A 27,536-nucleotide genomic window follows, 5' to 3' on the forward strand; every position below is an offset into this window, starting at 1 on the left:
GGCCAGAACCTTTCCTATCTTCTCTAAACTTCTGTCAACAACCTAGGATGAATATACAATTAGGACCCAATGACTTTCACCAAGTTTTGTTCATTTTCCAGAACGAATTAATTGTCTAAAATTGGCCCACAATTGTTCCATGTCCTTCGAGCACAGCCATGTTGTCATTTCCAGGGTCAGGTTTATTCCCTCTGTACTCTCTGCTTTTTCTCCTCCCATCACAGAATAACTTAACTTCCATTCATGTGGTTACTTTGATCCAGTATTAAGTGATTTGGTATATATTTGGGTCTCAAGTATTAATGTGAAATGAATCAGTACTGTTGAGTAATTGGTAGAAAACCAAGTTTACTGTTTTTATTATAGTTAAACCACATTAAATCTTAACAACTCTTAGCTCCATGTGTATTCTCCTTCCCATGAATTTTACAGCTTCTATTTGACATCAGATTAGGTTCCAATCAGAAACCTTCCAAGCAAGGATCTGAAACAGCAGTCAGTGTTTTTAAGTTATTCCTTTTTAAATGAAGAAAGGCACTTAGGAGAAACTTTGGAAGAACATGTGATAGTTTTGTCATGAAAGGATTGTTTGAGTGCTCAGTAATGGTGAATATTGGATCTCATTCTGAGCTGTGAACATGAATTACAATTAAACAGTCAATGTGAGACCTTTTCATTGCTGAAAAAACAGAAGAAACCTTATTGATGAGAAGCACAATTACAAAGTGTCAAGGACTTGCTCCAGTAAGAATGAGTCATGATGATTCACTTGTACATCAATGTAAGGAGGATCAGAGTTTTCCCATTTCATATAATTACCTAGTAATTTCAGTTTGACTTGCTGAAATACATGCAAAATACCCACATAGTGTCATAGTTAAGATTGCAAGGGTCAGAGAGGATCGGTGGTGTGCGCGAGAGTCTGTGATCATCGAGCATCAAGTCCAATTAAGAATATCCTTTACTTCATGCCAAGGTGCATCAACTTTCTGAATGGTCCAGGACCTCCCCAAAATCCCCTTGAAAAAAAAGAAAAACATTGCAGTAAATATCCAACCCTCACCAACCACTAACACCAGACACCTAGATCCTGTTTTCACAGACTCTACATTTTAAAGTTACTTTAAAATAGATTAATTTTGAATGGACATATTGTGTCTAATTTCCATTTATAACTCGTTTTCATAAATCTTAACCCAACTCATTGTCAGGAAATATATCATAATGTTATTGGAATTTATTGTAAATAGAGTAATTATGTGTGTGTGTGTGTGTGTCTCTCTCTCTTAATTGAATTAAAGGCAGCTGGTCTGAAGGCTTTGTTGCATCAGAAGATAAGTTAGGTTTGAAATGTTAAGTAGCTGAACAGGGGAGAAGTTTTAGAATGTCAGGTGCAAAGGGAACATTTGCATTTTTAAATAAACCAGACTAGCTTGAATTCAAAAGAGGGAGTGAAATGTTACACCTAGCCAGGAGAAGTTAAGAAAAAGTGTGTTTATTTTTCCCAAAGATTACTGATAAAATTGGTACTATCATACATTTTATTATTAGAGAGGTAAAAGTCCAAAGATATAGTGAAACAATGGGAATTTACATTCAAAGGAAAAAAATTATATATGTGTAAGGGCAGGAATTCAAAGGTCTAACCCAAGTGTGAAAAGCCTCCAGCGTCTAAGCCTCAAGCTGCTGTCTACAAGGAACTGAAGCTGAGAAAAACTCACTTTGAATTAGATTGTTCAGGATATTGTGTGTTACTTTGCCTGGGTCTTTAAAAATCTGTGTGTCTCACTGTTGCCTTAACGGAGGTATAACTGAGGTTTAGATTAAGTAGGGGATTTAGAAGTTATCATAGTAGTAATTTGTAGATCTATTTATGTGCTTAAAATCATTTCTTCTATTAATGAAGGTTTAATTTAGGTTTCTTATAAAACTATAAGACTTGGTGACCTTTTTACTGAATTAAAAGCTCGCATCTTGAAATAAGTACAAATTGCAAATAGTTGTGGCAGCTGCTTCAAGTTTCCCTCTGGGATTTGGGCAGCTTGGTACTTACCATCTGCCTACCATAACACTCATCCATAAATCACCAACACATATCACAAACTGAACAGTCACAGCACATTCCCTAAAGAGAGTTTCTTGTCTGTTGGGGCAGGTTGATCATGTCTGCCTGAATGCTTCAGTACCTGATCAAAACATTTAAATAACAACAAACCTGTTGTTTGAGCCTGTTTTATGCCCAAATTGTTTGGGGCTCCTCAAGTGACCCCAATCAAAGACACATTACATTTTTACATTAGTCCTTCTGCTCCATAGGAATATCCTTCAAACCCCAGGGGAGTCTGCCTCTCCCATATCCCTCTAATTCTCTGTCCCTCACTCCTAGGGTGCAGGGTGGCAGGAGGGTCAACATTGATCTCCTCAGTTAGGTTAGTGGAGGAGGATCAACACCAGAAGCTGGAACCAAGACTCCTGATGGGTTCTCAGACACGCTTTAATAGCACAGCACAGATCCTGGGCCCAACATCTCCCTGGAGGTACCCATTTCAGTTGGGATGCTGGCTTTATTCAGCACCTCACATTTACAGAAACCCTCACGACGTTTTCAGTAACACTGAAGTTTGTAATGGCCAATGCTTTCTGTAATCAGGATAATTGACTGACAGCCACTCAAGAAACTGAGCTCCTTCAGCTTTGTTCTGGTTATTAGGGGTGAAAATTACAGATTCCCTCGTGTGAATCAGGCCATTCAGTTCAACCAGTCTACCTCAGTACTTCCCCAATTGCAATTCTCCAATCAGCAGCAGTTAAAACACATCAATCAGTAAAACTGACCCTGAAGCAATTATATCTGACTATTTTCTTTTCCTAAAGTGGCCGTTTCTCAATTTACAAATTAAATTTTTTTTAAAAGTGATGGAGTGTACTGAGCCTTCAGGTGAGGATGAAGAGTTGCTGAACCCGAGATGACTGCCCTCAGCCCGTGCACCCCAGAGGGACAGCGCTTCTTAATCCTGACGATAATCAGTGCTTATGACAATCACCAATGTTGAGAGGTATCAGCTGTGGCTCAGTTCATAGCACCCTCGCCTTTGAGTCAGAAGGTTGTGGGTTCATGTCCCACTCCCGGAAACCAAGAACTGTGAATGTACTCGAAAGAGTTACATGCGATCTGTTGATAACTCGAAAGAGTTACAGGAATCAGTCTCTCTGACCCACCAGTGAAGTTCAGGATGAGTAAACATTTCCAGATTATCTACATACGTCGCTAGCATGTCATTATGTTCTCTTTATCTTACGGAAAGCAGGAAGGAAAATATAATGGGACTTACTTGAGGAAAGCGTACCAGTAAAGAAGGGGCATGAGATCAGCCTTCATGTGGAACATGCTCCACCGCTCCTTGCCCTGGTCAAAAGGGAATGTTTCCAGCGGCTGAGCATCATAATCAAACTCCGCTAAAATACATCTGTTGTAGGCAGTAATCAGCGGACAGGAAGTGTAGCCATTGTACTGAAAGCACCACCAGAATGAAACAAATAACATTGTTACAGAGAATCAAATAAAGAAAGAAAGATTCAACCTGAGGAACACAATGAAAGACTTTTTTTGAAGTGTAGTCACTGTAAAGTAGGAAACACTGAAGCCAATCTGTGCACAGCAAGCTCCCACAAACACCAGTGTGATAATGATCAGATCACCTGTTTTTGTGATGTTGATTGAGGAATAAATAAATCGGCCAGGGCACCAGGGAGAACTCCCCTGCTCTTTGAAATGGAGTCATGGGATCTTTTAACTGAGAATATAGACAGGGCCTTAGTTTAACATCTGGTCCAAAAGATAGCAACTCTGACACTGTAGCACACCTTCAGTACAGTACTGTCAGCCTGATTAAAAGCTCGAGTCTCCAAAGTGGGGCTCGAACTCGTAACATCCCAGAGGTGAGAGTGCTGTTCACTGAGTCACAGCTGGTAAGCTTCATCCTTGCTCTAGCTTGAATTGCTTGTTCTTCTGATGTGAAGCTAGAATTCAGTTTCCTATTGCTCACAAAGTTTCATAATCAATTGACCCTGTCCACAAACATGAGGGAGCGCCGCGCTGCCAGAGGGCCGGCGCCAAGGGAGCGCCGCGCTGCCAGAGGGCCGGCGACAAGGGAGCGCCGCGCTGCCAGAGGGCCGGCGACAAGGGAGCGCCGCGCTGCCAGAGGGCCGGCGACAAGGGAGCGCCGCGCTGCCAGAGGGCCGGCGACAAGGGAGCGCCGCGCTGCCAGAGGGCCGGCGACAAGGGAGCGCCGCGCTGCCAGAGGGCCGGCGACAAGGGAGCGCCGCGCTGCCAGAGGGCCGGCGACAAGGGAGCGCCGCGCGGCCAGAGGGCCGGCGACAAGGGAGCGCCGCGCGGCCAGAGGGCCGGCGACAAGGGAGCGCCGCGCTGCCAGAGGGCCGGCGACAAGGGAGCGTTGCGCTGCCAGAGGGCCGGCGACAAGGGAGCGTTGCGCTGCCAGAGGGCCGGCGCCAAGGGAGCGCCGCGCTGCCAGAGGGCCGGCGCCAAGGGAGTGCCGTGCTGTGGCTGAATTCAAAAGTAATTTATTCGATATGAACCTCTTTGGGACATAAAATACAAGTTCTTTCTCGTTTCTCTAAAATGTAACATACAGATAGAACAATGAATTAGGAAGGCAACTCGTATATTGACTTTACTGCAAGGGGACTGGAGTACCAGAATAAGGAATTCTTGCTGCAGTTCAACGAAACTTTGGTAAGACCACACCTGGACTACTATGTGCGGGTCTGGTCTCCTTACAATAGAAAAAACATAGTGGATCTACAAGGGTTGCAACAAAGATAGATGGATTCCTGGATTGACAGGGTTGTCCTTTGTGGAGAGACTGAGTCAAGTGGGCCTTTATTCTCTACAGTTTAGAAGACTGAGAAGTGATCTTATTGAAATGTAGGAGGCTCAGTCATTGAGTATGTTCAGAACAGAGGTCCATAGATTTCTAGATACCAATGACATCAAGAGATGTGGAATAGTGTGGGAAGATGGCGTTCAGTTAGAAGATCAGCCATGATCTGGTTGAATGGTGAAGCAGGCTCCTGTTCCTATCTTCCTCTGTATATATATTTTTGTATCTACCCTGTCAGCCCATTAAAACAAAAAGGTTGTTTCCTCCTGGCTACAATGTCTAGAACTGAAGGTTACAGTGTCAGATAAGGAGCCGACCAATTCAGAACGAGATGGGGGAGGAACGTTTCTCACTGATGGTTGTGAATCTTTGGAATTCTGTAACCCAGAGAGTTGTAGTTGTGCAGACATTGATGAATATATCCAAGGTTGAAGATTTTTGGACTCTTAAGAAAATCAAATATGGGGATTGGGTAGGAATGTGGAGTTGATGCAGAAGATCAGCCATGATTTTACCGAATAGTGGAGCAGGCTCGAGGGGCTCCTGCTCCTCCTCCCATTCCTGATGTTCTGTGATTTGTTGGTTGGTTTTTATTCCATTTTAACTGGTGTAGTATTTTATGACTGAAAGAGCTGTAAGGGACACATTTCCAATTTGTGTAATCAGGGTGAATATCAGTGTGCGAAATTGCCAGTGAGATATGCAGATATGAAGCAGGTCTTACCTTGTGGGTTGGCTTCTGGTTCTTCATGACCAATGAAATGGTCTTACTGAGGATTGCAGATTGTGCAGCTGAAGGAATAAAGAGACATTTAATCTTATTTTAATGGGTAATGGAAATTAAACAGCGACTGCTCCCAGCAAATAAAGCCCCTCCCTGTCCTACCTGATTTCTCGCTTATCAGTTACTAGAGATTACAGCTGGTGAAATCTGTCTGCACATTCAGCTTTACAAGTGCCTTTGCCCCATGTTTCTGTAGTGTAGTGGTGATCACGTTCGCTCACATGTGAGGAGGTGGTGGCATAGTGGTATTGTCCCTGGACTAGCAATCTAGAGACCCAGCGTAATTCTCTGGGGACCAGGGTTCAAATCCCACCACAGTAGATGGTGAAATTTGAATTTAATTAAAAGGAAAAATCCAGAATTAAAAGTATAATGATGACCATGAAACCATTGTCGTTCACTAATGGGAGGAAATCTGCCATCCTCCCCTGGTCTGGCCTACATGTGACTCCAGACCCACAACAATGTGGTTGACTCTTAAAATGACCTCTAAAATGGCCTACCAAGCCACTCAGTTCGCCACTCAGTTCTCAAGAGTAAATAGAGGTGGTATAGCATCAATAGCCACCCATCCCATGAGTGAATAAAAAAAAATATCTAAAATGACTAAAGATACATGATTCTTAAAAAGTGGAAAATTACAAAAATATCTACAGGTTCTCTCAGGATGTGTGTGCAAGGCCCATTCCTACTTTCCTGGTTACAGTCAGCACATTAATGCTCACACTCTAACCAGGGACAGGGAGGAGAGGAACAGAGAGGTAGTCAAAGGCCAGAAGATTCCAGAGATTTAGATCACAACATGATCACAACCTAGAGATTACACAATTATTATTCAGAAGGAACAGCCAATAATGCAAACACTTCACACACTTTTCCTAAACACAGGATCTCTATAGCTACTGGCTCACAGTCACCATTACAACTCAGAAATCCCATGTGAGACACCTAGGCTGGCATCTGCTATCAGCCATATACTGAATTGTACCCCAATGGACATTAAGTCTATAAGCTACAGCAGTTCCCGGGAAACTTGGTATAGCATCAAAGCCCATTCCAGTACCCACAACCCGAGGTGTGGACTGTGAAAACTAAGCTGTGCTTTTAGCAATCAATCAGGTGGTCAACAGTTCAAGATCTTAATCCCCTCACCCACAGCTATTTCCCTGAATTCAGACATTGCAGATGTCATTGACTGCTAGTGTTTATAACATGTGATAAAAAGAGGGAGTGTTGAATCTGTACATGGTGACAGAAAACCTTTGTCCTGTGAGGACATTCAGATTTTAATCAGATTTTATCTCAACAACAAGCTGATAAGAATTGCACAACATGAATTTGTTCCTGCCAAGTGCTCCCACAGCAGGTAAAAACAAAAAGCTAAAAGCTACTGCGGATGCTGGAAATCCAAAACAAAAACAGAATTACCTGGAAAAACTCAGCAGGTCTGGCAGCATCGGTGGAGAAGAAATCAGTTGACGTTTCGAGTCCTCACGACCCTTCGGCAGAACTGAGTATAGTTAGGAGACAGGTGAAATATAAGCTGGTCTAAGGTGGGGGGCGGGGGGAGAGAGAAGTTGAGGGTGGGGTGATTGTGGGGATAAGCAAGCAGTGATAGGAGCAGATAATCAAAAGATGTCACAGACAAAAGGATCAAAGAGGTGTTGAAGGTGGTGACATTATCTGAGAAAAGTGCTAATTAAGAATGGAAGGCAGGATACTCAAGGTACAGCTCTAGTGGGGGTGGGGTGGACAGACTACAAAGTTTTAGTTTTAGATTTTAAAATAATGGAAATAGGTGGGAAAAGAAGAATCTATATAAATTATTGGAAAAAAAAAGGGGGAGGGGGGAGAAACGGGGTGGGGATGGGGGGAGGGGGAGTTTAAGATCTAAAGTTGTTGAATTCAATATTCAGCCCGGAAGGCTGTAAAGTGCCTAGTCGGAAGATGAGATGTTGTTCCTCCAGTTTGCGTTGGGCTTCACTGGAACAATGCAGCAAGTCAAGGACAGACATGTGGGCAAGAGAACAGGGTGGAGTGTTAAAATGGCAAGAGACAGGGAGGTTTGGGTCTTTCTTGCGGACAGACCGCAGGCAAAGCGGTCGCCCAGTTTGCGTTTGGTCTCTCCAATGTAGAGGAGACCGCATTGGGAGCAACGAATGCAGTAGACTAAGTTAGGGGAAATGCAAGTGAAATGCTGCTTCACTTGAAAGGAGTGTTTGGGCCCATGGACGGTGAGGAGAGAGGAAGTGAAGGGGCAGGTGTTGCATCTTCTGCGTGGGCATGGGGAGGTGCCATAGGTGGGGGTTGAGGAGTAGGGGGTGATGGAGGAGTGGACCAGGGTGTCCCGGAGGGAACGATCCCTATGGAATGCCGCCAGGGGGGGTGAAGGGAAGATGTGTTTGGTGGTGGCATCATGCTGGAGTTGGCGGAAATGGCGGAGGATGATCCTTTGAATGCGGAGGCTGGTGGGGTGATAAGTGAGGACAAGGGGGACCCTATCATGTTTCTGGGAAGTAGGAGAAGGCGTGAGGGCGGATGCACGGGATATGAGCCAGACACGGTTGAGGGCCCCGTCAACGACCGTGGGTGGAAAACCTCGGTTAAGGAAGAAGGAGGACATGTCAGAGGAGCTGTTTTTGAAGGTAGCGTCATCAGAACAGATGCGACGGAGGCGAACGAACCGAGAGAATGGGATGGAGTCCTTACAGGAAGCAGGGAAAGCTGTAGTCGAGGTAGCTGTGGGAGTCGGTAGGCTTGTAATGGATATTGGTGGACAGTCTATCATCAGAAATTGAGACAGAGAGGTCAAGGAAGGGAAGAGAAGTGTCAGAGATGGACCATGTGAAAATGATGGAGGGGTGGAGATTGGAAGCAAAATTAATAAATTTTTCCAGGTCCCGACGAGAGCATGAAGCAGCACCAAAGTAATCATCAATGTACTGGAGAAAGAGTTGTGGGAGGGGGCCGGAGTAGGACTGGAACAAGGAATGTTCCACATACCCCATAAAGAGACAGGCATATCTGGGGCCCATGCGGGTACCCATAGCCACATCTTTTATTTGGAGGAAGTGAGAGGAGTTAAAGGAGAAATTGTTCAGTGTGAGAACAAGTTCAGCCAGACGGAGGAAAGCAGTGGTGGATGGGGATTGTTCGGGCCTCTGTTCAAGGAAGAAGCTAAGGGCCCTCAGACCATCCTGGTGGGGGATGGAGGTGTAGAGGGACTGGACATCCATGGTGAAGAGAAAGCGGTTGGGGCCAGGGAACTGGAAATTGTTGATGTGACGTAAGGTGTCAGAGGAATCACGGATGTAGGTGGGAAGGGACTGGACAAGGGAAGAGAGAACTGAGTCAAGATAACGAGAAATGAGTTCCGTGGGGCAGGAACAGGCTGACACGATCGGTCTGCCAGGACAGTTCTGTTTGTGGATTTTGGGTAGGAGGTAGATGCGGGCCGTCCGAGGTTGGGCGACTATCAAGTTGGAAGCTGTGGGAGGAAGATCTCCAGAGGAGATGAGGTCAGTGACAGTCCTGGAAACAATGGCTTGATGTTCTGTGGTGGGGTCATGGTCCAGGGAGAGGTAGGAGGAAGTGTCTGCGACTTGACGCTCAGCCTCCGTGAGGTAGAGGTCAATGCGCCAGACAACAACAGTACCACCCTTGTCAGCGGGTTTGATGACAATGTTGGGGTTGGACCTGAGAGAACGGAGTGCAGTAAGTTCAGAGAGAGACAGATTAGAATGGGTGAGAGGAGCAGAGAAATTGAGACGGCTAATGTCATGCCGACAGTTCTCAATGAAAAGATCAAGAGAAGTTAAGAATCCAGAGGGAGGGGTCCAGGTGGAGGGAGAATATTGGAGGTGAGTAAAAGGATCCGTTGAACGGGGAGAGGACTCCTGCCCAAAGAAGTGAGCATGGAGACGAAGACGGCGGAAGAAGAGTTCAGCATCATGCCGAGCCCGAAATTCATTGAGATGAGGGCGTAAGGGTATGAAGCTAAGTCCTTTGCTGAGCACTGAACGTTCAGCATCGGAGAGGGGAAGGTCAGGGGGTATAGTGAATACGCGGCTGGGGCTGGGATTGGAAGATGGGGTGGGGACGGAGGGACAAGCAGGGGTGGAGGGTCCCAGATGGGTGTTGGTGTCGATGAGTTGTTGGAGCTTGCGTTCCTTAGCACTTGAGAGAAAGAGAAAAAGTTTCTTGTTGAGGCGACGGATGAGGCGAAGAATAAAATGAAACTGGGGGCACGCACAGCTTTGAAAAAGGGTGCGGCGGTGTTGCTGGAGGGAGAGGTCGAGTGTGTTCATATGGCGGCGCATGGCACTGAGTGTGGATCTCAGAATGCGACGGGAACAGCAGTCCGAGAAACGTTTTATGTCCCGGAGATACCTGTAATCCTGGGTGGGTTCGAAACAAGAGGGATGGAATTTCAGTTGAAATTCACGTGGGGTGAGTCGGAGACGGAGACAGTCACTGAGAAAGGAAATATGGCTGTGAAAGCGGGTTTTAGTAAACACCTTGTCAAACACCAGGAGAGAAATGGAAAGCAATGAAGGTGAGCAGGGCAGAAGAGACAGGCGGAAATCCTGTCGGAGAACAGAACAGTACTTCTTCAGAGAGGGCATTTCTTGAAGAGAGGTGGCAGTCAATTAAACACAGAGATAAAAACAAAAAGCTAAAAGCTACTGCGGATGCTGGAAATCCAAAACAAAAACAGAATTACCTGGAAAAACTCAGCAGGTCTGGCAGCATCGGCGGAGAAGAACCAGGTCCAACAGTGCCCACACTCTCACTGGACTGGAAACATACTGCTGCAGAAACTTATGTTGAACGCATTATAGGAACTCTCACCCTCTTGTCCCTTTGCACAATTCCTATCCCAGTCTATATTTGGATAATTGAAGTCCCCCATTATAGTTACTCTATAATTCTTGTACCTCTCTGTAATTTATTTGCAAATTTGTTTCTCTACATTCCTTCCACTAGTTGGTGGCCTATATAATATACTGATCAATGTTATTGCATTTTTTTCATTCCTTATCTCTAGCCAGAGAGATTCTGTCCGTGACCCTTCTGGAACATCCTCTCTCTCCAGTACTGTAATGCCATCTTTAACCAATACTGCCACTACCATTCCCCCCTTTTCTTCCTTTCCTATCTCTCCTAAACACCTTGTACCCAGGAATATTTAACACCCAGTCCTGCCCTTCTTTGAGCCAGGTCTCTGTTATAGCAATAACATCATAACTCCATTTGTCAACGTGTGCCTGTAGTTCACCAATCTTATGAACCACACACCGTGCATTCACATACATGCACATTAACCCTAATCTAGACTTTCTTACCCTCCCACTTATTCTGATCCCATCTAATAACTTTCTATTGCCTACTCTAATTCTATCAAACTCTTCAAGTCTTTTATGTACCTTGATACTACTCTCGGATATATCCCCCTTATCTGTTGATACTACTCTACTTCCCACTGCCAGTTTTTCTCCTCTGCACTCTGAATTTCCCCTCAGGTTCCTACCCCACTGCCAATCTAGTTTAAACCCTGTCCGGCAGCACTAGCAAGCCTTCCCACAAGGACATTAGTCCCTGTCCTGTTAAAGTGTAACCCGTCCTTCTTTTACAGGTCCCACCTGCCTCAGAACTGGTCCCAATGCTCTATAGCCCTCCCTCCTACTCTATTTCTCCAGCCACGTGTTGAACTGCTCAATCTTCTTATTCTTATGCTCACGAGCACATGGCACTGTGAGTAATCCTGAGATTACTGCTCTTGAGGTCCTGCTTTTTAATTCCCTTCCTAAATCCCTAAAATCTGCTTTCAGGACCTCATCCCTTTTCCTACCTATGTCAGTGTGGACCACGACCTCTGGCTGTTCACCCTCCCCCAAAAGAATGTCCTGCAGCTGCTCTGTGCATCCTTGACCCTGGCACCAGGGAGGCAACATACCATCCTGGAGTCATGTCTATGGCCACAGAAACACCTGTCTGCACCCCTCACTATGGAATCCTCTACCACTCTAGCACTTTCACTCTTCATCCTCCCGCACTGTGCAGCTCAGCGACCTGTGGTGCCATGAACTTGGCTCTTGCTCCAGTCCTTTGAGGAACTACCTCGCTCACCAGTATCCAAAATGGAAAAGCAGTTAGAGAGCGAAATAGCCTCAGGGGATTCCTGCACTACCTGCCTGTTTCTCTTAGATACTTGGCTGAGCTGCACTGACGCACCTTAAACTTTATATAAAGAGTTTATTACAATATGGTATAATATAATAACTCGCCTGTCGCCCACTAATCATCTCCTCTGTGCGGATTCTTTAAAGGCCTTTACTTACCAACCAATCAACTAATGAATTCACTTTTAGATTTTCTCTGTAAACTCCCAGCTCTTTCTCTGCTGTTTTATGGGCTCCTATGACATTTAATCAGCTTCTTCCCCTGTAGCAAATTAAGTCAGCTACAGGAAGCTGAGGGAAGGTAGGAAAAGGAGCACCTCCGTCCCCTCTTCACAAAACTCTCTCACTCACCAAACTCCAATTTAAGCACTCTAATGCACCCAAAGCCGTACTCCAGTGCAGACCATGGTCAGGGACTCACTGGTATTCTCCCTTTCCTTTGATTTCTGCATTCTCTCAGCCCCTTCTCTGGTGCCCTGGCTGAAATCACTCGATACGCATGTGCAATCCCTGGTACATCCCAGCACTTTAACAAACCTCACTGACGACCTGTCCCAAAAACATTCTCTTTCCTGAATGACAACCCACTCAGTTGAGAAATGATTCAGAATGCAATCATCAGGACCAGCATGAATATCCCAGGCTTACCAACAGCAGCTGCAGTTTTTGATGTTGGAAGATTGGTGCAGTCTCCAATACCAAATATATTGGAGTATCTCTTGTGCTGTAGATTCTCTTTGTCGACATCAAGCCAGCCTTGTGCATCAGCCAATGGACTTTTCTGAATCGCATCAGGTGCCGCCATTGGAGGAGTGACATGTAGCATCTCGTACTGTGAACATGGCAAAGAAAAGAAATGTTATACACCATGGAAAGACAGGGGGAAGCATTCGCGCAATGAGAACATCAGTTAAAAGCAAACTGTCATTTAGTAAATAGCTTAGAAAATTTGCCCACAATGTCATTCAGGACCAAGAGAGCACGAGCACGAGAGCGCCCACACTGTGACTCAGGGTTCACTCTCAGTGAGCAAGAGAGCCTCAAATTTCAGAAATCATTCCATTGTAAATAAAGTCAAAAGCAAGGTTTAGGATAACATTTCCTGTGCGTTTTATTCATACTGAGATTTTCACTGTTTCACAAGATCAATTTCCTGTCCACAGCTTCCCACCTGGCACCACCCCTGTTACCAGTTACCTGATCTCTTCAGCTGGGAGCATGTAGGGTGGGTGGAGGAGGGGTTGGAGGTGGAAGAGGGGTTGGAGGAGGGGGTAGGGAAAGGAGGGGCCGGGAGTGAGGAGCAGAACAAGAAAGGGGTGAAGATTAAACAAACAATACAAACCTGAAAAGTCTTTGTTTCTCCTGGATGGTCTAACATTTCAAATACGGCCTCTTGTTTGTCTGTACGGACTTCGATAAGGTTAAGTCTGTAATTCACATCAATATTCCTCGCCTTAATAATCTCTAGAAGAGCGTCTGCATATTTCTTCACTCCAAAGATCACTGGCAGTGATGTGTTGTAGATAATATTTGCTTTTGGCCGTTTCCCCGTCTTAAAACCAGAAAAATAAAGAATGCTTCAATTACAAAGTAACTAATATTTAATATCAATGTGTGAATGAAAAGCACTGTGCCCTTTGGAAAGGAATTTAGCCTCAGGTTAACGAGGTCTGATTAGAGAAGGCAGGATATGCCATTGCCAAGGTGTACCCATACTCCTTTCTCTCTCAGGAGAGAATGTTGAGAGAACATTTCACGGTAAGCAGTTTATATTCACTACACCACCTGATCCAGACTGATAACAGCAAAACCACATTGAAAGAGGCACTGTGAACCTTTCAACTCAGACTGGATATTAATCACAGAAAACTTGAGTTTGAGGATTGTATCATCAACACCAAGACAACAACGGGAATTTCAATGCGCTAAACTTCAGCACCGACTGTTTTAATGGCCGGTTGAGCACTTGGTTCCTGGTCAGACTGTCTCGACTGTAATAGTCACACACTACTGTTCATTCATCCCCAAAACTGTGTCAGTAGACAGTGGGAAGGATTTGGAACTTGCACTCTAAGTCAAACTTAAGACAGAGCTAGTTACCTTCCTGAAATAGTGCTCAGAGAGATACATGATCTTCTGTGGAGCCCCAGCACATTTGATAGGCGTGTTGGGAAAGGTGAAGATGGCATTTCCCTCTCTGAAATCCTGTAAGGCTCTCCATGTTTTCTCAACAAAATTTACTGAGTAGTTAGAGCCGATTTTGGTGTCATTGAACCCATCAGGAAGTCCCTTGATCTGAAGAAGAAAATTCAACATGGTGTTCATTAGAGTCACGCACATCACTGTCTGACTGGTATTTTCTAGTCAATTGTCCAGATGAGTGCAAGACAAAAAGCTTCAACAAAAAAAACAACTTTTTTTCAGCAATACAATTGTGAGAAATAATTTTGACTGACTGGAGTTGTAGATTGAATCAAAATTAGGAACAGACTGGCACAGACAGACCCCAGACCAGTGAATCAACATACATTTAAAAAAAAACTTAATTTAAATTGCTGAAAAAGAGACATGTTGAATCTTTTCATCTTGTGCTCATCAGGACACTTTGCAAGATAAGGGGAAAACAACAATTTATACTCTATGTGAAGAGTGCGCTAATTGGTTGGCAAGTGGACTCTGATTGGTAGAGGTGTTGCCATGGGAATTGCAGTGATGGTGCCTGACAGTTAACTGCCAAACATCGATTGAAATTTAAACCAGGCAGCTTGACCCTGATGGAGCAAGGCACTGCCCTGAGAAATAAGTCAGCTCATGGCTGTCACTTATTTTGTTTAGTTGAAACAGGCTAAACAAAATAAGTGACAGCCATTCGCTAACTCATTCCTCAGGGCAATGCCTTGACCAGAGTCAGCGAATGGATGTCACTTATTTTGTTTAGCCTTCCAACAGGCTGCCGCTCCCTCAACCCTGACCCTCCAACAGGGCAGCACTCCCTCCACACTGCTTGGATAGGATTCAGTTAAAAAAGTGGCTAATTATACTCTGACCATGAGTTTCACAGCTTTGTTGTTTTAACATGGTCTACGAAAAGGGTGTCATGAACCCAGGGTTTTGGTTTGGTGAAGGAGAGCTCCCCCCCATCTCTAATCTAAACTGTTTTGGGCATTATTGTCAGGTGATCTCCAACACTGAGGGACCAGCAGAGGGAGCTGGTTTGATTTTTCTATTTGTTTACTACCGAACAATCTGGGCAACAGTGGTGGTGGGGGTGGGGGTGGGAGTGTTGCAATCAGTGATGGCAGTTGGGAGGCCATCATGGTTCTTGGTACTATTTCTGGAGGCTGGGGTGGGAGCTGAGACACTTACCTTGCTCAGGTAGGTGAAGGTGGACCATAATTGCTACCGATGGGTTCGAATCAACTGTCTCCCCTTTTTATGGTGTTGGCATTGTTAAACACTGTGCACTGGAAACACCTTCAAACTTGTCAAATGTACCAACAGCTCAGACAGATGCTCCTTAAGTTTTTTTTTGAACAAGCTGCAGTAAAGGTTTTGGGATTAGATTCTCAGTAACTGCACATTTTCTGTTTATCTGTTTCTCACTAGCGCTCACTCCCACTCACTCCTTACTCAGTTAGCTGCTGAAATTGCCCCTCACAAATACAGAACCTCAAACACCCAGATAGAGAAATGCTGAAAAGTCACAATTCACAGCTTAATATGGAGATTGGGCAACTTCACAAAGCTGTAATTCTATTGACTAATCGATATGCAACCTCAGACACATGGGATACTTGCCTTTATTAGCTGAGGCATAGAATACAAAAGCAAGGAGGTCATGCTGAAACTGTTTAAAATGCTGGTTAGGCCATAACTGGAGTACTGTGTGCAGTTTTGGTCACCACATTATATAGGAAGGATGTGATTGCACTAGAGAGGGAGCAGAGGAGATTTACCAGGATGCTGCCTGGGCTGGAGGGTCTGGGCTGAGGAAAGGTTGCATAGGCTGGGGTTGTTTTCGTTGGAGCAGCGAAGGTCGAGAGGGAACCCGATAGTGGTGCGTAAGATTATGAGGGGCATAGGTAGGGTGGATAGGAAGGCACTTTTTCCACTAGTAGAGGGGGCATAGGTTTAAGTTCAGAGGTAGAAGGCTAAGAGGGAAGTTGAGGAGAAATTTTTTCACCCAGAGGGTGGTGGGAGTTTGGAACTCACTGCCTGAAAGGGTGGTTGAGTCAGAAACCCTCGTAACATTTAAGAAGTATTTAGATATTCACTTGCATTGCCATAGCCTCCAGAGCTATGGGCCAAGCACTGGAAAATGGGATTAGTGTAGTCAGAGCTTTGTTGACCGGCACGGATACGATGTGCCGAATGGCCTCCTTCTGTGCTGTCGACGTTTATGAGTCTATGAGAGTCAAACATTCACAACAGAGAAATCACATGCGAGGAATGACCAATAAAATGGCTTGTAACAGCTGGTGCAGGTTTACTGAATGAAATACCAACAGAACAATGTTGGAGAATGGTGAACTGGCTACTTGGACAGGGGTGGGGGGAAAAAGAGAGAAAGAGAGAGAGAGAGAGAGAGAGGGAGGCAGAGAAAGGAAAGTGGAAAAGAATGGAGACACAGGAATGTACATGAGAGGGACAGGGTTTTTTACATAATGGCCAAGGTTTTATTATACTAGTAAGGACAAGGTTGTCAGCGTTTGCTGTTAGTACAGAGAGTGATCAGTGACAGCAACTTCTGGCATCCACACATATGCAGTTAAACAGAAATCTGGATGTTGCTGTTAGCAATTCCTCCACAAGGTAAATTCCTGCACTATTTACTAACAGACTCGCCACGAGTTTCACTGTAACACAAACTTCGGCCAATTACCCACTCTTCTTGTCTAATAACAGATGAAAAGTTAGGAATTGTGCAATCAGAAGTGATGAGCTTTGAAGAGTGTAACAAATAATAAATACTGCTGAACCACCTCTCTGGCCTGAAAAATTAATTTTATAAATTTGAAGTCTCAGCCTCCAAAGTGAAAATTAATGCTGCCCCTCACCTTGCTCCCAACCTCTCCCTAACTTCCCTTACACCACACCCAACCACCTCCCTTCGCACTCAACCTCCCTCAACACTGTCCATGGAAAGAGGAGGAGGGATGTTTGTTAGCAAGCAGTCAGACACAGCACTCATCAGTTGATGAACATAACACTGGACATTGTGCTATCAGCTACTGAGCTGTGATCACAATCAGTGATTTATTAAATCAAAACGCCAGTAAGAAACTAATGTATAAACCCTGAAAATGGCTTCTGGGATATCCACACACATCAAAGTTTATGGGAGCCCTGAGTCTGGAGAGAAGAGAGTAGGAATGTCAAATACCTTATCATATTGGAGCTGCAATCCCAGAGCAACAATCAGGTATTTGTATGAAACCTAATATAAAATTTAAAGAAAAATAATGGATTAATAGACTGAACCTTCCCGACAGTGAAAACACACGCACGCACACGCAAACTCTTACGGATTCTCACCTCTTTCCCATCATCAGTCCGAACAAGATTCTTGTCTGGATCAAATTCCTGAACGCTGGACTTGATCCATCGGACGCCTGAAGGGATGACACTGGCTGTTGATTGTCCAGATTTGCTCAATGGTTTAGCTCCAGCTCCCACCAAGGTCCATATGGGCTGGTAATAATGCCTCTGAAATGGAAAATTCAAATAAAATACAGAGGAAGCATTTTTTTCCTTTAAGGCCATCGACATGGAGCTCCCTTTACATGACCACTCCCAGTGGAGAGTAAACCACCTTAAATGGTTAGGCAATTATACAGTGCTTTGTTTCCATAAATTCACTATAATATTGAAATGAAGCAGTCAGGTTGTGTTTAAACTTCGTGAAGCAGAAGGCGCTCCAGTGAGTGGATTCCCAGCCCCTGCAGCAACATGATTGGTCTAATCCCCTTCCCTTGACACCCTCCTGCAACTGAAGTTGTTTTGATCGAAGCTGCCAGTAATAAAGGCTTGGTGCCAATGTTTGCAAAACTCCATCACAATGTTTACAGTAAAAGGGGGGAGTCAATTGGTTGAAGCTCTACAGACAGCAGTCAAACCAGTCCTATAACCCTCCACAAATGTTGGCCTTATAACCCGCCAAGAGCTGCATTAAGTAATCCATTTGACAGCTGCTCTCCAAGTAGAAAAGGCTGGTTTTATAAACAGGGGCACAGAATACAACAGCAGTCATGATAAATTTGCACGGGCAATGATCAGGCCACAGTTGCTGAAAGGCCTTTAAAGGCACAAAGAGTGGACAAGATATTCACCAGGCCAGTACCAGAAATGGGAAACTATAGTGATGAGGGGAGATAGGAGAGAGGTGAAAGAGGCGAGTTTTAACAGATGATCTCAAAAGGGGGGGGGGATCAAAAGTGGAGGTGTTAATGGAGCGAGTACCAAAGTGTGGGATTCAGTAGCTGCAGACACAGCCATCACTGGTTGGGGGTGATACATGAGAAGCCAAGACAGAGGAATGGAGTTTGGGGGGGGTGGGGTGGTGACTGTAGGGTGGGGGGAGGTTACAGAGACCGTGAAGGTGGCCGGGGGTGGGCGCGGCGGGTGGGGTGGTGGTCAACGCTATAAAAGGATTTAAACACAAGGATCAAATCTGAGGTATTGCCAGACCAGGAACCAATGTATGTCCGTGAGCACAGGGAAGATGGGAGAGTAAGACAATGTGGGATAAGTTACAGGTAGCAGAGTTTTGGACGAGTGCCAAGTTTACAAAGGGTGGAATTGGGAAACTGGCTAGGAGTTCATTGGAATAGTTGAGGCTGGAAGTCACAAAGCATTGAGTGAGGTATTCAGCAGCAGATGAGGTAAGTCAGCAGTGGAGGCAAGTGACATTACAGGAGGTGGAAATAGGTGGTTTTTGATTTGGAATCGGAAACTCAGCTCGGGGTCAAACAGGACACCAAGGCTGCAAAGAGTCTTGTTCAGCCCCAGGCAGTGGCTAAGGAGGGTGATGGTATCAGTGACAAAGGAGTCACATTTATGGGAACCAAAGACAATAGCTTCTTTTTCCCCAAGTTAATTGGAAGAAAGTTAAACTCACCCAGAACTGGATGTTGAACAAGTAGTCTGACAATTTCCAGGCAATGGAGCTGTTGAGAGAGGTGGGAGGAGCTGGCATAATGCTGCTAAGTGTCAACATGTTGAAGAGGAGGAGGAAGAGGCCAATTTAGATTCTTTGGTGACTGTAGTGGTCATGGTGTGGGGACTAAGAGATATGCTACGGCTGAAGATTCTCTGGCTTTGGCTGGATATAGAAGAATGGAAACCAGGTGAGGGCAGTTGCACTGAGCTGGACAACAGATGAGAGGTGTTAGAAGACGATGGCATAGTCGACTCAACATTAAGAGATATTTGGGAGGGTGGGAGTAGCTGTGTTTTTTTTTGAGGGGGCTGTATATTTAGGGGGTTGGGGGCTGAGGTTTTGGGGGTGGCGGGGGGGTTGCCCCTCCTTATCTCTAATCTCCTCCAACCATACACCCACCAAGATATTTGCACTCATTTGATTCCAGTCTCTTAAGCATGCCCAATTATTAAATGCTGCACCATTGGTCACTGCGCCTTCAACTGCTGAGGCCCTAGACTCTGGACTTCCCTCCCTCCGCCTCACTTTCCTCCTTTAAAACACTTCTTAAAGCTTTCCTCTGACCAATTGAGAAATAAATCTCTTACCTCACTTGGTTCAATGATGGCTACGTTTCCAGCTCCCACTTTTCTCTTCAACCGAGCACTCATGGTGATCCCCCCGGTTCCACCTCCAACCACTAATACATCATAGTGATTTTTGGATGCACAGCTTAGTGAGATAGAGAATTCCCGGACACCAGTGTTCAGGGTCTGTAGCCCGAGTTCGCAGAGCTTTGAGCGAACTTGAAGAGCCGCCATCCTGGTGGTGATGAAATCCTGAAACCAAACAACTGACTCAGAAATGCTGCAAAACTCTTCTACAGAGCTCATATGTAGTAAATCTCCATCTGTAAAGTACTACTCCCCCCCCGCCCATAAACATTGTACAACCCCCCCAATCAGGATTCTATCCAATCCCCCTGATCTCAAGGAGAGAAAACACAAACTACAGATAAACCTTCCAAAAATGTAATCAAGTGAAACTCCAATGTACTAACTTAAAACTGCCCTGTTGCAGTCCACAGGTGACACATTTGTAATCCCAATTTATGCCAGTAAAACTTTCCGATGATTGACTCTTCCAAAAGAATGACCTTTGGTTCTTTTTTCCCTAGTCCCTCCCTTGGTCAAAAAGCCAAATTACAAAATTCACTAAAGGAAGTCACAGGAAGGAATCTTGGTCTTAACAATGAGGAACATCACCAGAACACCAATAACTATGCCCCGGTCAACAGAAACTGCTGGAACGGAAGACAAGCTTCTGAGGTTTATTTTCAAGACAAAAACACAAATTGTATTGCTTCATCTCTGGAATAACAATGTCAGGACCATATATCGAGTGAAAGAATCGCTCTTTCAAAGAGTCGGCACAGGGACAATGGGCCAAATGTGGGTCATCCTCCTCTGTTGCTGTATCGTTCTGTGATTAGCTCAGAAGTTTCACCAATCTGTTCATATGAAGAGCCAATAACAGCAGCACATCAGCCCAGCTTCCTTCAGTAATGATAACAGGTCAACATACATCAGCAAAACTTTGAGTGCCAGTTAATTCTCAACAGTACATTCCTTTTGGTACGAATACTAATTCTTATCCAGTTCAGCCCAAGGCTTTGGAAGAGTTGTGTACATCGTTTCTCACATCGCTCAGAAATACCCACAAGTACTTCAAGCACAATGAATTCCTTTGTATTCCAGGAGTAACATTCCTCACAGCCACAAGACAAATGATCAGCAGTCCGTTCCGAGGAGCATTGACTGAGGCTGAAATGTTGACCAGCACATTTGGCAGAATCCAGATTTACCTTCATAAAGAATATAATCATCTTTAGTATCCACTTGAAAAGGGATTTGGTCTAACATCTCCTCTGAAGAGTGATTACCAGTGGAAACGAGTGCTGTCTCGGTCAGATTAAAGAACCCAAACTCCTGGTACGTGTCTCAAACCATAAACTGAGTCAAGTGGATTCACTCAGTAAAAATCAACAAGATTCTCTCTTGTAACCATCCCTTCCAACAACTGGAGCTAAAGACAGATCCACTTACCACCTTTATCCAAAATAGGAATCTGGTTCTCATCCCCTTCTTGCTGTTTGTGAAGGAAATACCTGTCCTGGGGCGGCATTTTATTTTTGGAAGGGACCTTTTCCTTTCTGTTAGCGGAGAAGACAAGAGTAGCAATGTTTCATTTCGGTTCACGTGATGACCATGTAGAAATGACTAATCTGCTGAAAACTCGCCATAGGTCATTTTCCAAATCAGAACCTCAGTCAAATCACAAACCAACACCGGGAGCAACATTAACAGAAATGATGATACAATTAGGGAAAAATCCTCTGCATCCAGAAACAACAGTTGACATTTCAAAACCATCTCCAATCATCACATTTACTTAAACTGCAGCAAACATAACAAGGTAGAAGTTGTATTCTACATTTTTTCTTTCCCTTGCTATTTTTCATCTCCACCCAACTGATTCCATACCTTGATTTTCTGAATCAAAATTATTTCTCATGATTATACTGCTGAAAAAGAGGCTTTTGTTGTTGAAACTTTGTCTTGTACACATCAGGAAATTCACAAGAAAATGCCTGTGTCAGAGAAACAACAAATTTATATTGTATGAGAAGAGAGTGCTGATTGGTTGGCAAGTGGACTCTGGTAGGGGCATTACCATGGAGAATGCACCAGTGGACGGTGACTGACAGTTAACTGTCAAGCATTGTTTGAAATTTAAACCAGGCAGCTCGACTCTGATCGGTCAAAACATTTCCCTGGGGAATGAACCAGCGAATGGCTGTCACTTATTTTGTTTAGCTGAAACAGGCACAATGTGTGTACATGTTCTTTCTGTCTGCAACAAACAGGGCCCTGTGTATTAATATATGTAGCTTCCAGTACACGCAAATGTGTTACACTGTGAGCCTGAATGACAATGTTAAATTGGATGTCAGCGTAATTCTTAGCACACTGAAGATTATTTAGCAAATGTCCAATCGCAGAATCACATCACATTGGAAGCGTTTGCTATATTTAAACCCACAGCTGCATGTAATAATTTCCTTGCATGTCTTCAAGTTCACCTTTGAAATGACAAAATATCTGTTCATTCATCTGCCATGTCCTTATTTTTCATTATTAATTCCCCATTCTTACTCTTGAGGACCAATGCTCACTTTAGTTACTCTTTTCCTTTCTAAAGTACCTATAGAAACTCTTACTCTGTTAGGCAGCTTTCTCTCTTCTCCAATTTCACCCTTTTAAACATTCTTTGCTGGTTTTTAAAGTCTGTCTAATTTTCTGTCTTATCATCACAGAATTGCACACTTTTTTCCAATTTGATACCACCTTTAACTTATTTAATTAGCCACGGATGGTGTGTCCTTTCCCTAGAGTCTTTCTTTTTCACTGGAATGAACCTTTGCCGAGTGTTGTAATATCTCCTTAAAATCTCCATGATGTAATATCTCCTTAAATGCCTTCCACTGCATCACTACTGACCTATCAACCTCATTTCCCAGTTCACTTTAGTCAGCTCAGTCTTTATACCCGCGTGATCGCTTTTAAGTTTAAAATGATACTGTCCACATGCATGGATGAGCGCAGCTCCAACAGCACTCAAGAAGTTTGGCAACATCCAGGACAAAGCAGCCTGCTTGATTGGCACCACATCCACAAATGTTCATTCCCTCCGCCACCAACAAACAGTAGCAGCTGTGTGTACCATCTACATGATGCACTGCAGGAATTCACCAAGGCTCCTTAGACAGCATCTTCCAAACACACCATCTAGAACAACACGGACAGCAGGCACGAGAACACCACCACCACCTGGAAGTTCCCCTCCAAGCCATTCACCATCCTGACAACCAATTCTGCTGGGTTAAGGGCTCCAGCATGCCCTGTAGTCATTTGCTCCACTGTCTCCTCAATATTACTGAATCCTTCTCCAACAACTCATGTTACTATGAGACATCAAACTTTCAGGGATAGAACATAAGAAATAGGAGAAGGCTATTCGGCCCCTCAAGCCTGCCCCACCATTCAATAAGATCATGACTGATCTGCCCCAGGCCTCAACTCCTCTTTTGTGCCAGCTCCTCATTGCCCTCAACTCCCCGATATTTCAAAAATCTATCTACCTCCTCTTTAAATCCTTTCAGTGATCTAGCCTCCACAACTCTCTGGGGTAGAGAATTCCAGATATTCATTACCCTTTGAGAGAAGAAATTCCTTCGCATCTCAGTTTTAAATGAGTGCCCCCTTATTCTGTAACTATGTCCCCTAGTTCGAGATTCCCCCACAGGTGGAAATATCTTCTCAACATCTACCCTGTCAAGTCCCCTCAGAATCTTGTACATTTCAACAAGATCACCCCTCATTCTTCTGAACTCTAATGAATAAAGGCCTAACCTGTTTAGCCATTCTTGATAAGTCAACCCCTTCATCCCAGGACTCAGCCTAGTGAATCTCTTTTGAACTGTCTCCAATGCCAGTATATCCTTTCTTAAATACGGGGACCAAAACTGTACACAGTACTCCGGGTACTGTACACAGTACTCCAAATCCCTCTGTGCTGCACTTTTTTGGAGTCTCTCTCCATTTAAATAATAATCTGCCTTTTGATTCTTCCTACCAAAGTGCATGACCTCACACTTTCCTACATTAAACTCCATCTGCCAAGTTTTTGCCCACTCACTCAACCTATCTATATCCCCTTGCTGATTCCTTATGTCCTCATCACAACATGCCCTCCCACCTATTTTTGTATCATCAGCAAATCTGGATACATTACACTCTGCCCCCTCCTCCAAGTCATTAATATAGATAGTAAATAATTGAGGCCCCAGGAATGATCCTTGTGGCTCTCCACTAGTTACGTCCTTCCAACCTGAAAAAGGCCCATTGATCCCAACTGTCTTCTGTGTGTTAACTAATCCTCAATCTATGCTAATACATTACTCCTAATACCATGAGCTTGCATCTTGTGCAATAATCTTTTGTGTGGCACGTTATTGAATGCCTTCTGGAAATCTAAATACACAATATCTACTGGTTCCCCTTTATCAACTCTGCTTGTTATATCCTCAAAGAACTCTAGCAAATTTGTCAAACATGATTTCCCTTTCACAAAACCATGTTGACTGTTTGATTGCGTTAAGCTTTGCTAAATGTCCTGCTATTTCTTCCTTAATAATGGACTCTAGAATTTTCCCAACAGATGTTAGGCTGATTAGCCTATAGTTTCCTGCTTTCTGTCTCCTTCCCTTCTTGAACAGGGGCATCACATTAGTGGTTTTCCAATCCACTGGGACCCTCCCGGAATCCAGTGAGTTCTGGAATATTTCAACCAATGCCCCCAATATCTCTGCAGCCACTTCCTTTAAAATCCTTGGATGCAGGTCATCAGGTCCTGGCGACTTGCCTGCCTTTAGTCCCAACAGTTTGTTAAATACTTTGTCCCTCATGATAGAGATTGTTACAAGATACTTCCTCCCATTAGCTCCTTGCTTATCTGATATCTTTGGGATGTTTATTGTGTCCTCCACCATGAAGTGTGATGCAAAATATTGGTTTAAATTATCTGCCATTTCCCTGTTCCCCGTTATCAATTCTCCAGTCGCATCCTCCAAGGGTCCCACACTCACTTTAGCCACACTCTCTCTTTTTATATACCCGTAGAAGCTCTTGCTGTTTGTTTTTACATTTCTTTCCAACTTACTTTCATAATCAATTTTCTCCCTCTTTATTAGCTTTTAAGTCATCCGCTGCTGGTTCCTAAAAAATTCCCAATCCTCTGGCCTACCACTAGTTTTCACCACTTTGTATGCCTTAGTTTTTGATTGGATACTCTCCTTGACCGCCTTTGTTAACCACGGGTGGTTCATCCTTCTCATCGAGTCCTTCTTTTTGAATGAGCCATCAAATTAACCCCACTCCCCTATCCTTTTCCCCATGGTCCTACAATTTCTCCTTTTTAAGTATTTATCCAATTGCTTTTGAAAGTTATTCTTGAATCACCTCCCACCACCCTTTCAGGCAGTACATTCCAGATCATAACTTGCCATGTAAAGAAGTTTATTCTCATCTCACCACTGGTTCTTTTACCAAGTACCTTAAATCTATAACCCTTCTATCAGTGGAAACTGTTTCTCTTTATTTACTCTATCAAAACTGTTCATAATGTTGAACACTTCTATCAAATTTACACTTCCTACAGATCTCCTACAAACTCTTTGGGAAGCTGGTGGCTGCTCACTTCTTCAATCAAATTAAGTTGTTTTTTAAAGCAGTAAACACTTGATTTATTGGACTGTTAAACTTAACATTTTCTGCCACAGTAATTTACAGTTCCAAGCACTGGTCTACAGCAAGTTGAGCTAATTTTTGCAAATAATTTAACATTTTGACTTTTTACCAGCAATAACATTTCCACAGCCTAACCTACTGCACAGATACAGGAGCATCGCCACCTCGCACTTGCTGCTAAAATGCCTTTCAGATCATTAAAAAAATGATTCCACTCGAATAGTTGTTACCAGAGAAATGAGTTCCAAAAGTGGACTTTCATTCTAGAACTCAAATTCTGAATATGAATCAGTTGTGTAGACGAGCCTGCTGGTTACAGTATAGGAAGTAGCATTAACAAATTCAGTGGAAAATACAAAAGAAAATCCTGCAGATGCTGGAATTCTGAAATAAAAACAGAAAATGCTGGAAAAACTCAACGGGTCAGGCAGCATCTGTGGAGAGAGGAATCGAGTTAACGTTTCAGGTCAATTAACTTTCCAGTACTTCTCAGGTTAATAACTTTTCCAATAAAAGGTTGATGATTCCAAACATTAACTTGGTTTATCTCTCTGCAGATGCTGCCAGACCTCCTGTGTATTTACAGCATTTTCTGTTTTAATTCAGTCAGTGGATCCACTCTTGTCTGAAGACAATTTAACACGTGTGTCTATGTCACGGTTCCCTCTCCTGCTGCAGTTTCTACAGCACGAAAACCCACTGATATTAACTAGGGGCATGTAACACAGCTATGAGAACATAAGAAATAGAAGCACGAGTTGGCCACACATCTGCTCCACCATCACTACCCTCATCGATGACCTTCACCTTAATCCACCTACCTGCCTGATCCCCACACCCCCAATACCATAAAATCCAAAAGTCTATCAACCTCTGTCTTGAATATACTTGATGATGGAACACCCACAACCCTCTGGGGTAGAAAATTCCAAATATTCGCCAGCCTCCAACTGAAGAAATTGCTCATCTCCCTCCTAAATGACCGACCTCATACCGTGAGACTCTACCCCCAAGTTCCAGACTCACCAGCCAGGGCAAATGACTCCTCAGTTTCAACCCTATTGAGCCCTCTCATAACCTTATATATTTCAATGAGATCACCTCTCATTCTTCTAAACTACAGAGTATGGGCCACTCTAGTCAATCTCACCTCATAGGACAGCCCAGGAATCAATCTAGTGAACCTTTGCTGCAATCCGTATATTCTTCCTTGGATAAGTATTGAAAGCTGTAAGGAGGATAGTATTAAACTTCAAAAGAACAAGCACAGGCTGGTGGAATGGGTGGACAACTGGTACATGAAATGCAGGGAAGTGTGAAGGGTTGGTAGGATGTTCATGGAGAGACAATATCAAATAAAGGGCCCAATTCTAAAGGGGGTGCAGGAGCAGATGGACCTGGGTGTATATGTTCATAAGTCATTGAAGGCGGCAGGACAGGTTACAAGAGTGATTAATAAAGCATTTAGTATCCTGGGTGTAAAAAAAGAACGGGTTCAGCATCAACCGGTGTATTGTGTCCAGTTCTGGGCTCCATACTTTAGGATGTGAAGGCTTAGCGAGGGTACGGAAAAGATTCACGAGAATGATTCTAGTGATAAGGAACTTCAGTTACATAGAAAGATTGGGGAACCCAGGGTTGTTCTCCTTACAGAAGAGTAGGTTGAGAGGGGATATGATAGATGTATTCAAGATCATGAGAAGGACAGTTAGGAAGCTTTGGTTTATGGATCGAGAACCAGAGGACACTGATTTAAGGGGACTGGCAAAAAAAAAAGCAATAACAATATTAGAAACAACTTTATTTAAAGACAGTGAGTGGTTTGGATCTGGAACACACTGCCTGAGGGTGTGGTGGAGACAGGGTCAATCGTGACTTTCAAAACTGAATTGGATCATTAGCTGAAGAGAAAAAAAATCTGCAGGGCTATGGAGAGAAGGCAGGGGAGTGGCTCTAAGTGAATTGCTCCTTTGGAGAGCCAGCACAGAAACAATGGGCCGAATGGCCTCCTTCTGTAATGTAACAATTCTATAATTCTATGCTGAGATGACCAAAACTGCACACAGTATTTCAGCTACGGTCTCACCAAAGGTCTGTACAATTGTTGCAATTCTTTTTAGTTCTGGTACTCTGATAGAAACAGACAATAGAAGGGGTAAGTCA

General features: G+C 44.0%; 1 protein-coding gene across 1 annotated transcript in view; it reads right to left on the reverse strand.

Annotated features, from left to right (window-relative positions):
- Positions 1 to 331: 331 nt before the first annotated feature.
- sqor (sulfide quinone oxidoreductase) overlaps positions 332 to 27,536 on the reverse strand; it is a 31,679-nt gene continuing 4,474 nt past the window's right edge. Inside the window, exons 2-10 of the mRNA XM_078530210.1 lie at positions 19,614 to 19,844; positions 17,403 to 17,573; positions 17,251 to 17,304; positions 13,968 to 14,162; positions 13,210 to 13,419; positions 12,516 to 12,699; positions 5,626 to 5,693; positions 3,333 to 3,511; positions 332 to 1,019 (exon numbers count right to left, since the gene is read on the reverse strand). Of these exons, the coding sequence (XP_078386336.1) occupies positions 962 to 1,019; positions 3,333 to 3,511; positions 5,626 to 5,693; positions 12,516 to 12,699; positions 13,210 to 13,419; positions 13,968 to 14,162; positions 17,251 to 17,304; positions 17,403 to 17,573; positions 19,614 to 19,826 (1,332 nt within the window). The 5' untranslated portion in view covers positions 19,827 to 19,844 and the 3' untranslated portion in view covers positions 332 to 961. The remainder of the gene's footprint in view (positions 1,020 to 3,332; positions 3,512 to 5,625; positions 5,694 to 12,515; positions 12,700 to 13,209; positions 13,420 to 13,967; positions 14,163 to 17,250; positions 17,305 to 17,402; positions 17,574 to 19,613; positions 19,845 to 27,536) is intronic.

Source organism: Cetorhinus maximus, chromosome 26 (assembly GCF_964194155.1).
Source record: "Cetorhinus maximus chromosome 26, sCetMax3.hap1.1, whole genome shotgun sequence".
In the NCBI taxonomy this organism is placed as follows: Eukaryota; Metazoa; Chordata; class Chondrichthyes; order Lamniformes; family Cetorhinidae; genus Cetorhinus; species Cetorhinus maximus.